Source organism: Cyprinodon tularosa, unplaced genomic scaffold, assembly GCF_016077235.1.
Source record: "Cyprinodon tularosa strain WSP-4 unplaced genomic scaffold, ASM1607723v1 ctg1218, whole genome shotgun sequence".
NCBI classification, from domain to species: Eukaryota; Metazoa; Chordata; class Actinopteri; order Cyprinodontiformes; family Cyprinodontidae; genus Cyprinodon; species Cyprinodon tularosa.
The window spans coordinates 90521-101936 of NW_024038024.1; the positions used below are offsets into that span (position 1 = coordinate 90521).

Below are 11416 nucleotides of genomic sequence, written 5' to 3' on the forward strand. Positions count from 1 at the left end.
CCACTGCCTGGAGTGCATCTGAGCATAATCAGGGTTCCCGCGGGTCCTTAAAAAGTCTTAAAAGGCATTGAATTCTTCAAAATAAAACTAAGGCCTTAAATGGTATTGAAATGTCTTAAATTAGTCTTTCGTAGGTCTTATTTTTTAAAACATCATAAATAGGATTATTTTTATTACGATTTATTTTTGTAATCTAAATAAAACATTAAAATTGAAAACATTTTTTTTATAAAAAAAAAAAATAACAGTTCGCCATTATTTGTTCCGTCCTGATTGCGGAACCAATAGGGCATTGTTGCGGCTGGGACATTTGGGAGATGCGCCATTTACTTTTTGTCTGGAAAATATGAGCAAGTGTAAATGTAACCAAAATTGGTTATCCAGCCAAGAGTTTTCTCCATGGCTAAAACCAGTACCAGGGAACATACATGAGGCACAGTGTATTTTGTGCAAGAACTCATTCAAGCTCAGAACGATGGGAATTAAGGCAGGGGAGTCGCACATGCGAAGCACGAAACACTAAGCGTCAAAATCGAGTTACAGAGAAACAGCCGGTATTTCTGGGTTTTGTTCCACCCTTGTCTCTGCAAGGCTTCCACTTATCACCGAATCAAACATACTAAGAAAACGATACAAAGAAAAATAGCTGTAAAAAAGACTTAGCACTGGTTATGTTGTGGCTTTAAAACTGATTAATTTTTTCCCTGCTAAAACAAAGTTTGTGAATTCAGTTAAATAATTGTTAAAATATATCTGTCATTTGTGTGTTTTTAGCTTTCTTCCTGTATGAGAAGCTTTTCAAAATATGAAACATTAGTGCAGTGGTTTATGTTAAAATAAACCTTTGGGTTAAGTTGTCGCAAGCAGGTTTTTCTTGTGTTTCTTGTGAATTTGGGCTTAAATTTTTTATTTCAAGTGGCATTAAAAAGTCTTAAAAACACTGAAAATAGCCGTCTACAGCTCACGTTACAATTGATTTAAATGCAAGTGAAATGGAAAAAAAAAATATTAGGCTACCTTTTCTGAATCCAGAGTATTGAAAATGTAACATGTTATCCTAATCATTGTTATTATTTAAGTGGGCTAGCCATGGCCTGTCCCACATGGTGCATATCCTGAATAAAAAGAGAGATGGATCGCGCTATTGAACCTTCTCCATTGTTTCGAGCAGTAGGACAAAGTGGTTGTTGCCTTTGTCAAAGTCTAATAATAACAACAATAGAATATAGCCTAATGATTTAATAATAATCATAATAGAACGGAACAGAACAGAATCGGAAACCTGTGCGAGACACATCCGCAGATGTATTCCAAAAAGTTTTTATGAATAGATAGGCTACCACATATAATATCCAGCACATGTTATGTATATATATGATCGACGTAGACTGATAATTTTTTACCTTATTTTACATTTTAAAACACGTTTTTAGTTCGCGGGACTGCCTCTTATCACCGCTCCGGCCCGAACCCGCACTGTGCGTTCTCCCTCCCGCCTGCACCGGCAATGAACTTTTAATATTTGTCCCGCGCTGCACTGCATTGGGTCCCTTGAGTCCCGCGGGAGTGCTCTAGTCCCTATCTCCCCCAGAGTGTAAGCCTATAGCAGCATAAATATAGAGATAACTCAGGATAACCTGAGCCACTCTAACTATAACTTTATCAAAAAGGAAAGTTTTAAGCCTATCCTTTAAAGTAGATAGGGTGTCTGCCTCACGGACTAAAACTGGTAGTTGGTTCCACTACTTATAGAAATGCTAGGAACCGCTAGTAAGATTGAGAGCAGTGTTGGGCACGCTACTTGTCCAGTGTAGTGAGCTAAGCTATCAGTTACTCAACAATATATTAAGCTTCACTACACAAAAGCTACCACCTAAAGAATTATAGCAAGCTAAGTTACACTAATGTGTTAAAAGTAGCTTAACTACAACAGAAGCTACTTAACGTTGTACCAACCTAGTGTCAATTCAAAATTAGTCTGATGCACTGGTTAAAATATTTATTAAAGATCAGCCAATGACATAACACAGTGTAAAAATTGCTTTATGTTCAGCATAATAAAAAAAAAACTAAAGTAATTACTAGTAGACAAAAAAATAAACAATCTGCTGTTTTTAGAACCAAATGAAAGGTACTGTGTAGTGTTCTACACATCGAGACATGGCTATGAGTTTACATTCAATGGACATCTCTAGGGAAAACAAAACCCTACAAAAGGCATCTTATTTCTTTAGGTTGTCCCTTAGAGAAAACTTCTTCAGACCTCAATTAAACAGTCGATTCAAGTAACAAATGAGACTGTTTACAAAAAAGGTGAAAAAATAAAGAAGCTAATTAAGATATATATATAAGATATATATACATTTATGTCTCACTGTATAATTAAATTTCTACCTACATATTTATTTATTGTAGTTTGGGGGGTAATTAATTGAATGCTTATTTATTTATTGAGCATGTATTTATTTATGTATTTATTTTTATACATGGGAGAGCTGTTCCTCCATATCTAAAAAATCTTATCTGTGCAAATAAGCCTTAAAACATCTGAACACGTACTTTTTATCAGAGGATTCAACAAGTTTCAAAATCTCTGGCTGCTCTTCTCGCTCTGCTCCTGTCTCCTTCTCCATCCTGTGTGTGTGGCTCTGTGTGTCTGTGTGTGTCATTGTTTGAGTTCCACTGCAGTGCGCATGCGCATGTTTCGAAGACACAGACAGGAGAGGCAGAATATGCACAAAATGCACACTTTTTTTGTTTGTTTTATCTAATAACATCAGCCCAACCATGAACAATACTCATTTACTCTGTTTTCAGCCGTGCTGTGCAACTTTTAAAAAGAAATCCGAGACTTGCTCTTCTCGGGGTCCATTGTTGTTTATGTTTACTTTGGTCGGCGAGTGTTACAAAATGTTATGCGTCCTGACGTCTAGTCACAAGCCTTATGTTATACTTCATTATATCTTAAAAACTAAAGCAGCACAAATGACCGTTTTAACGGCACAAATCAGCACTAAATTAGCACTAAAAAAGTAGACCAGTTTGGATCAAATCGGAGCTTGATGGGGGGATGGTGATTTTCATCAGCCAAAAATAAAAATGATTATATCTTAAAAACTAAAATAGCACAAATGACTGTTTTAACGGCACAAACCAGCACTAACATAGCACTAAATTAGTAGACCAGTTTTAGAGAGCTTGATGGGGGGATGGTGACCTCTGGAAGACCTAAAAATTATCTTTAATATCTCTAAAACCAAAGTAGCACAAACGATAATTTTAACGGCACAAATCTGCACTAATGTAGCACTAACAATTCAGTCTATTTACTGATGTTTTTCACGTGGGTGGGGTGTCAGCTTCACGCAGCTGCACCGCACTGCTTTGTGTTGGGTACAGCGAGTCCCGCGGAACTCCCGCGGGAGTGCAGGGCTCTAGTGCAAAATACAGGATGAGCTGAAAGGAATTACATACTCATTGAGAAATTCAGGATAACTAAGATGGATACGTTTAAAAATAACAACACATTGAGGTGCAAGAGAATAGTGGCTGTAGTGTTTTGATATATAATATCACTGCAATAAAGGATGGGAAGAAGCAGTTGTGAAATATTTTTTCCCAACAAAGAAGCTATAACAATTTATAGAAGTCATTTTTAGGGATAAGAAATTTAATTAATAATGTTTTATATATGGGAGTGAGATGAAAGTGATGGATCCAGACATAAACAGAGCTGCTATTATTGGTAAGGAGTCCATAAATTCATTTCTTTAACAGGGATTGGTTAAACATGTTTCTGATGCATAATAAGATATCATTCTGATTTGCATAACTATTTTTATTTGATTGTAGTGAGAATTGAATGTTTACTTAAATTAAATCTTTACAAATAATTCATGCAGTCAAAGATGTTTGAGAATAACCTTTGGAATAGGGGCCTTGACTGCCCCTTTTTTGATGCATCTCTGCTGCAACACACCTGAAACCAAAGGTTAAATGAGCTCCTGACATGTCGGCCTGTTAAGTAGAGATGTGGACATGAATCATTCCTTTGTTTCAGGTGTGCTGGAGCAGGTACGCCATCAACAACTGCATAACAGTGGCACTCAAGGACTCTAGAAGATCGGGATATAAATGTCACTAAAAATGACATTTTCTATAAGTTGCAACATTTTTGCTAACCCGTATGGGATTAGGCTCTGCAAAAGGCAACGGTGCTTCCATTGGAACGACCCAGGGTGAGATGGTTGTTCCAAAATTCTTCTGTAAGAAAGGTCTAGATGAACATACTCCAACCAGATCATCATCTCGTCTTTGGACCAGAGTCCCTGAAAAAGAAGCTGATTTGTCAGTCAATTTATTTGGATGGGATTAATCTGATAATAAAGCAAAAAATCTTGGTGTAATTTTTGATCAGGACCTGTCATTTAAATCCCATATCAAAGAGCTTTCTAGAATTTCCTTCTTTCATCTGCTGAGTATTGCAAAAATTTGAAATCTCCTGTCCAGGGGGTGATGCTGAGAAACTAGTCCATGCATTTGTTACTTCAAGGCTGGACTATATGGAGGACGGACTCTGCCATATATAAAAATAATTACAGAAATAAATAAATGCAAATAAATGTCAGTAGAAATTAAATTATACAGTGAAACATAAATGTATATAACTTTTAATTAGCTTCTTCATTTTTTTCTCCTTTATAATCTTCAACTTTATTCTTTAATTACTTATATTTTTAAGTATTTATTTATGTGCATGTTATAATATTTTTGTCTGTTTTATTCTTACTTTGTATTTTTTTACCCTAGTTATTTCTTCGTCGCTATTTATTTCTGTCTGTCCTTTTTACATTTCTGCCTCCCCTTTTTACATTTCTGTTATTTCTTCGTCGCTATTTATTTCTGTCTGTCCTTTTTACATTTCTGCCTGCCCTTTTTAAATTTCTGTCTGTCGTTTTTACATTTCTGTATGCATTTCTGCCTCATTATGCAAATGAGGAGGGGCGTGTCTTAAGGACTCAACTGCTGCCCATTGGTTGGTTAGCATTTTGCTGCATCCGTCGAATCTACATGAAACCGGCCACGGTCAAAACAAAGATGGCCAGCTACGATGAAGTTATCAGTGAGCTGAGGCATTTAGCAACTGCTTTTGAAAACATTGTCAATGTTAGAAGTATTGACTTTATTATTTTTCGTTTGGACGCTCTGACTGAACGTTTGTTTCGGTTAGCGGCACACATGGACACAGATGTAGACAATGTAGTGTTTCAGCATTTGGAGGAAGCGTCCCATCTTCTTAACTCGGTCGCTAATCACACACCTGGGATAGCGGGTCGCCCTGCTTATATCCTGCCTGTGGACGCCCTGGAAGCACTTTTACATGCGAGTTTGCCTGTTGGTGCCATTGCAAAGCTTTTTGGAGTCAGTGAAAGAACAGTTCATCGTCGGATGGCAGAGAATGACATAAGGTGAGTGCACAATTACATGTGATGCCAATAGAACCGGTGTGTGTAACGTTACCAATTCACAAGAATGACACAGGAGAAAGACCAAACCTTCCTAGCTTGTGTTAATTTACATAGTTATGGAACTGAACAAGAATGCAAAGAAAGTAAACTTCAGTCGCACACACAGTGACTTCAGACTCGACTTGAACCCGAGGTGCAGGAGCAGCTGCTCTGCCATTCATCATTAAATTTGGCTTTATAACTTCACACAACAAGACCCATCAAAGAAACGCTGAAAGCAAAATGGGTTAGTAACCTGTGGTGAGTAAACACGTTTAGCTAAGCATTGGCTTATTAACGTTAGCTTGCTTGTTGCTTCAGCTACGACCTACAGGAGGTTTGCTCTGACTCTGTCATTCGTTATAAGAAGATGAATGGGTTGTTTGGTGACTTTCCAAACTTGTGGTAGTCGATTAATGTAGACTAATCATTTACGTGCCGCCAGCTGCCATCACGTTAATTTTTACAGATTGGCCGTTGATCATGTTACAGTTTTATTTAGTTATAACATTGGTTTGAGAGTCTGGTGGTGTGTTGACTGACAATAGTTGTTATTACACTGCACATTACATAATTGTGATCTGTGAAAAACAAAGATATAGTTCATTGTTTTGAGAGTCTGGGGTGTGTGTGGCATTAGTTTATAATAAAAAAATTAATTGCACATTACATGGTTGTGCTCTGTAAATAAAAAACAGGTTTTTTTATATTGAACCATATGTTTATCGATCGATATATATCATTATTGAATTATCGTCCAGCCCTAATTTACACCACAAACAAAATAGGCAGATTGAGACAATAGTGCAATGAGCAGAATGCAAAGGATGTAGGAGTAATGTTATTATTGTTATTAATTATTACCATTATTATTATGTACATGTCAGAGGTGGATGTGATATATAGCATATACACATACAAGCATGTACACAGTGTGATGGGTGCAAAGAATGCAGGATTAAATAAGTATTATGAGTGGTGTTATGTACATAAGCTAGGTGGGTTTGGTATACAGTACATAAAATATACAGTATAGTATGACAATAACAACAGTAAGAACTGGTCTGAAATAGTGATAAATAATAAGTGGTCGCCGAAATTTCCAGTTGTTTAAATTGCTTTTTTTTTTTAAAGGGTTTCAGACCTCCTGTTCAGCAACATTGACCATTCGGAGTTGGATGCAGTGGTCCGGGAGATCCTCAGATGTCATCCTAATACAGGATATAAGATGATGCTGGGTCATCTGAATGCTCAAGGAATACAAATCCAAAGTAAGAAGGCTAGTATGTGTTGGTTATGACATTAATTAACACTGTAGGCATTATGTAATATCAATGTGTTTGTCAGTGACTGAAATTGAAGCTGCTTGGTCATCATGACCACATTACAAATGATTGTTTAACACAAGTGCAGTACAGTATGTACAATATTTTTTTTAAGTACCAACAATCATCTTCACAATGTAGTCTCTTTTAATGATTTGTTCTATCAACCATATGGTGATATTTGATGTTGCCCATTGCTTAACCAAGCATTTCCATTTGTGTATTATGGACAATGTCTCCACAAACTAACAAATATGTACCGGTATCTGTAATCTCTATTTACCTGTTTTTCAAGGAAGTAGAGTGCAAGAATCAATGAGATGTGTTGATCAGGAGGGGGTTTCTATGCGCACTGTCCAACTCCACACAGCAAGACGCAGAAGATATTCTGTTCCAGCTCCTAACAGTTTGTGGAATATTGATGGCAACCATAAACTTATAAGGTCAGAATGAGCTGTTGTATATAACACATCACAAAACAATCCAAAATAATGCTATATTGGTTTCATCTACATTTTACCATTGGATTTTCTTTGAAGGCAGGCTCACCTGTTCACACAATGCAATTAAAACTAGTTATTGCAATCCACAATAAATTTATTTAATATCACTCATGCTGCCACTTTCTCACTGTGAGATCGGATTTCACATTAATTTCCTTTTCCATTAATGGTGTTTCTTGAAGGTTACTATGAAGTACTTTGTATATTGCAGATGGCGATTTGTACTTCATGGAGGCATTGACGTAGCCTGACGTAGTCCGACTCAATTCTATTCAGAATATGAGTCTGATACTGCTCCATAGAGCTGTGATTATGGGGCGTGTTTTGAACGAACCAGGAAAAAAAATGCCTCTGCACTCAATTGGACAGACCTACAACCAATAAGAGCAACGGAGTGCGTGACGTATGTTAAGCAACGCATAGTTGTTGTCCACAAAAATCAAAGCGTGCAGTTTCATGCCTAGAATAAGAAGATGAGACTTGATCGCGTTTCTCTGTTCCTCTTTTAAAATTAATTTGCTGTCGATATCTTCTAGAACAGACCTAATAGCAGAATCTACTCACCCAAACTCTCCAGCGGCAGCCATTGTTGTTGTCACCCAAGCGCGCTTTGGTCACGTGGTTGATTACGTTACTCTTGATCATCTGTCCATCATCGTATAAAGCCCGCCCTGACAATTTGATTGGATCGCCTGACAGTGGGCTTTAATACTCGCGCTACTATGGAGCAGAGCCAGACCGAACTTCCCCGAACTCAAACCTTGTGGGCGGGACTAAGTTCGGACTGGCACCCAGGCTAGCATTGACGGCTTCAGCCGTCTTATTGTGTACTTAAAAGCCGCCACCAATAACCGTGCATCAACGGTCGCCAACTGCTTTCTTGAAGCAGTAGGTGAATATGGAGTGCCATCCCGTGTTCGCTCTGATAAAGGAGGAGAGAATGTCCAAGTGGCCCACTTCATGGTGTCCACCAGAGGCCCAAATAGGAATTCTCATCTCACAGGAAGAAGCACACACAACCAGAGGTGATTTCCTTTTGTAAAACTGTAGCAAGTTCCACTTTTAATCTTGTTTATATTATTGGCCTTTTTAAAACTTCTGCTTTGTGTCATCTTATTTTTTTTTAGTTTTAGTTCTGTTACATTACTTTAGTAACATTGTTAATTGCTGGGAACAGTGCAATTATTGGAAGTAAGGGTTCTCTACAATCATTTTTTTTTTATTTTGTGGACATTAAATGGTGTATAAAAAGTGTTTGTCCTAAACTTTATTCTTCTACACTCACCGGCCACTTTATTAGGTACCCCATGCTAGTAACGGGTTGGACCCCCTTTTGCCTTCAGAACTGCCTCAATTTTTTGTGGCATAGATTCAACAAGGTGCTGGAAGCATTCCTCAGGGAGTTTGGTCCATATTGACATGATGGCATCACACAGTTGCCGCAGATTTGTCGGCTGCGCATCCATGATGCGAATCTCCCGTTCCACTACATCCCAAAGATGCTCTATTGGATTGAGATCTGGTGACTGTGGAGGCCATTTGAGTACAGTGAACTCATTGTCATGTTCAAGAAACCAGTCTGAGATGATTCCAGCTTTATGACATGGCGCATTATCCTGCTGAAAGTAGCCATCAGAAGTTGGGTACATTGTGGTCATAAAGGGATGGACATGGTCAGCAACAATACTCAGGTAGGCTGTGGAGTTGCAACAATGCTCAATTGGTACCAAGGGGCCCAAAGAGTGCCAAGAAAATATTCCCCACACCATGACACCACCACCACCAGCCTGAACCGTTGATACAAGGCAGGATGGATCCATGCTTTCATGTTGTAGACGCCAAATTCTGACCCTACCATCCGAATGTTGCAGCAGAAATCGAGACTCATCAGACCAGGCAACGTTTTTCCAATCTTCTATTGTCCAATTTCGATGAGCTTGTGCAAATTGTAGCCTCAGTTTCCTGTTCTTAGCTGAAAGGAGTGGCACCCGGTGTGGTCTTCTGCTGCTGTAGCCCATCTGCCTCAAAGTTCGACGTACTGTGCGTTCAGAGATGCTCTTCTGCCCACCTTGGTTGTAACGGGTGGTTATTTGAGTCACTGTTGCCCTTCTATCAGCTCGAACCAGTCTGGCCATTCTCCTCTGACCTCTGGCATCAACAAGGCATTTCCGCCCACAGAACTGCCGCTCACTGGATGTTTTTTCTTTTTCGGACCATTCTCTGTAAACCCTAGAGATGGTTGTGCGTGATAATCCCAGTAGATCAGCAGTTTCTGAAATACTCAGACCAGCCCTTCTGGCACCAACAATCATGCCACGTTCAAAGTCACTCAAATCACCTTTCTTCCCCATACTGATGCTCGGTTTGAACTGCAGGAGATTGTCTTGACCATGTCTACATGCCTAAATGCACTGAGTTGCCACCATGTGATTGGCTGCTTAGAAATTAAGTGTTAACGAGCAGTTGGACAGGTGTACCTAATAAAGTGGCCGGTGAGTGTATGTCCATTTTGCTCATCATGCGCGGATATTTATTTCATACATTTAATATATGTACATTGAAGTCATTCATGACTTTATTTCTTGTTTTTGTATTTTTTCTGTTTGTCCAGGATAGAGAGATAGTGGAGAGATGTCACCTAAGACTTATCACCTAAGACTAGACGGCAGTTACACTGGTTTCAGTTTATTTATAAATGTTTTTTCTTTAATTATCCATCCTATTTACAAAACCATTTGAATCCATATAGGTCTACTTATGGACTTAGACATCTTGATCATTTGTTCTTTTCTGTTCCAAGCATATCTAAAGAAATAGGAAGACGTGCCTTCAGATTTAAAGCCCCTTCTGACTGGAATAGCTTACCCAGATCATTGAGATCAATTTCATCTTTTCCTCACTTTAAATCATCCTTATTAAGTTTTCTGCATTCAAGAGACCAGTGCACCTGCTTTCCTGGCCGTGGTCCTTAAAACAAAACAAAACAAAAAGTTATGTACCTGCTGCTGTACCTATATTCATCTGTGCGGTTGTGCATATATACATGCTTATATTTCCTTCTTATCTTTTTTATTTATTTAACTGATTTTCCAATTGTGGGTTTTCTCCTGAGTACTTTACTTGTCTTTTATTCTTATTTTATTTCTGCTTAGTGTTCTATATATATAGATACATATATTTTCTATTTGTTTGTTTACCTGCATAAATATATTTGTGTAGAGATGTTGGACTGTTTAGCTTGTAGTGATGAAGAGCTTTGGTATGGATGTGTGACTGTGTGTATTGTTTGTCTCTGTTGTTCTTGGGACCCCCTCGAAAACGAGATGGATCATCTCAAGGGGCTATCCCTTAATAAAAGAATTGAAATTGAATTGAATGTCTTTAGAGGAGTTTTGGATCTTTTCTACACAACATTCTGCAACCTAGAGGCAGAAGGTCTACTCAACCCGGACAATGAGATCCAGCTGTATGCACTGCACTGGGCCTTTCTTCCACAAATTGACAGACATCTGCAGTTGTTCAAAGAGGGCTGGAACCACCATCGGCTGTCCACCGAGAGGAATCAGTCACCACACCTGCTATGGTCTCAAAACCAGCGTGAGGGTGAAGATCCATACCAGGTTTGTAGTGGAAACAAATCTCAAAGTTTGTGTCACAAGACTCAAAGGGCCTAATAGAGATGACGGTCAAAGTGCATGAACTAAAGGGGGCATGTAGGAGCATTGAGCTGACCCAGAAACATTTGCATTCATCTTGGTTATGGTATTAAATTAGCTTTAGTTATACTTTAGACTTGGAACGCCCATTAAATTAGGGCCCATAACTGTATTTACAACACACATAGATCTGTGCCGGTATTTAGCAAGCTTTAGTATTTAGGCAAATAGCCTACATCGCAGAAGCGGTAGGTCCGATAGATGGCACTTAATATAAAGATCAACTTTCATTTCCAATTTAGCCTATGTACAAAAATGTATTCTCCTAAATATTATTATTTTCTTAAATAAGGAAATCTATTCAGTGACTGGTCCTTAGCTACATCGTCATCTAAAATCCTGTTTACGGCGCAGCAAACTGTCAT

The 11416-nt window shown here is 38.4% G+C and overlaps 1 protein-coding gene across 2 annotated transcripts; it reads left to right on the forward strand.

Moving 5' to 3' along the window:
* Nucleotides 1–5106: 5106 nt before the first annotated feature.
* On the forward strand, nt 5107–10952 carry LOC119777188. 2 transcript variants are annotated; one of them, XM_038275996.1, is made up of 6 exons: nt 5107–5468; nt 6642–6778; nt 7128–7275; nt 8151–8360; nt 9947–9968; nt 10713–10952. In XM_038275996.1, exons 1-5 carry the CDS (start codon nt 5239–5241, stop codon nt 9957–9959), a joined length of 738 nt encoding a protein of 245 aa, XP_038131924.1. In that variant the 5' UTR covers nt 5107–5238; the 3' UTR covers nt 9960–9968; nt 10713–10952. The 2 variants fall into 2 exon arrangements, with proteins under 2 accessions (XP_038131924.1, XP_038131930.1); XM_038276002.1 differs by lacking the exon at nt 8151–8360.
* Nucleotides 10953–11416: the final 464 nt, after the last annotated feature.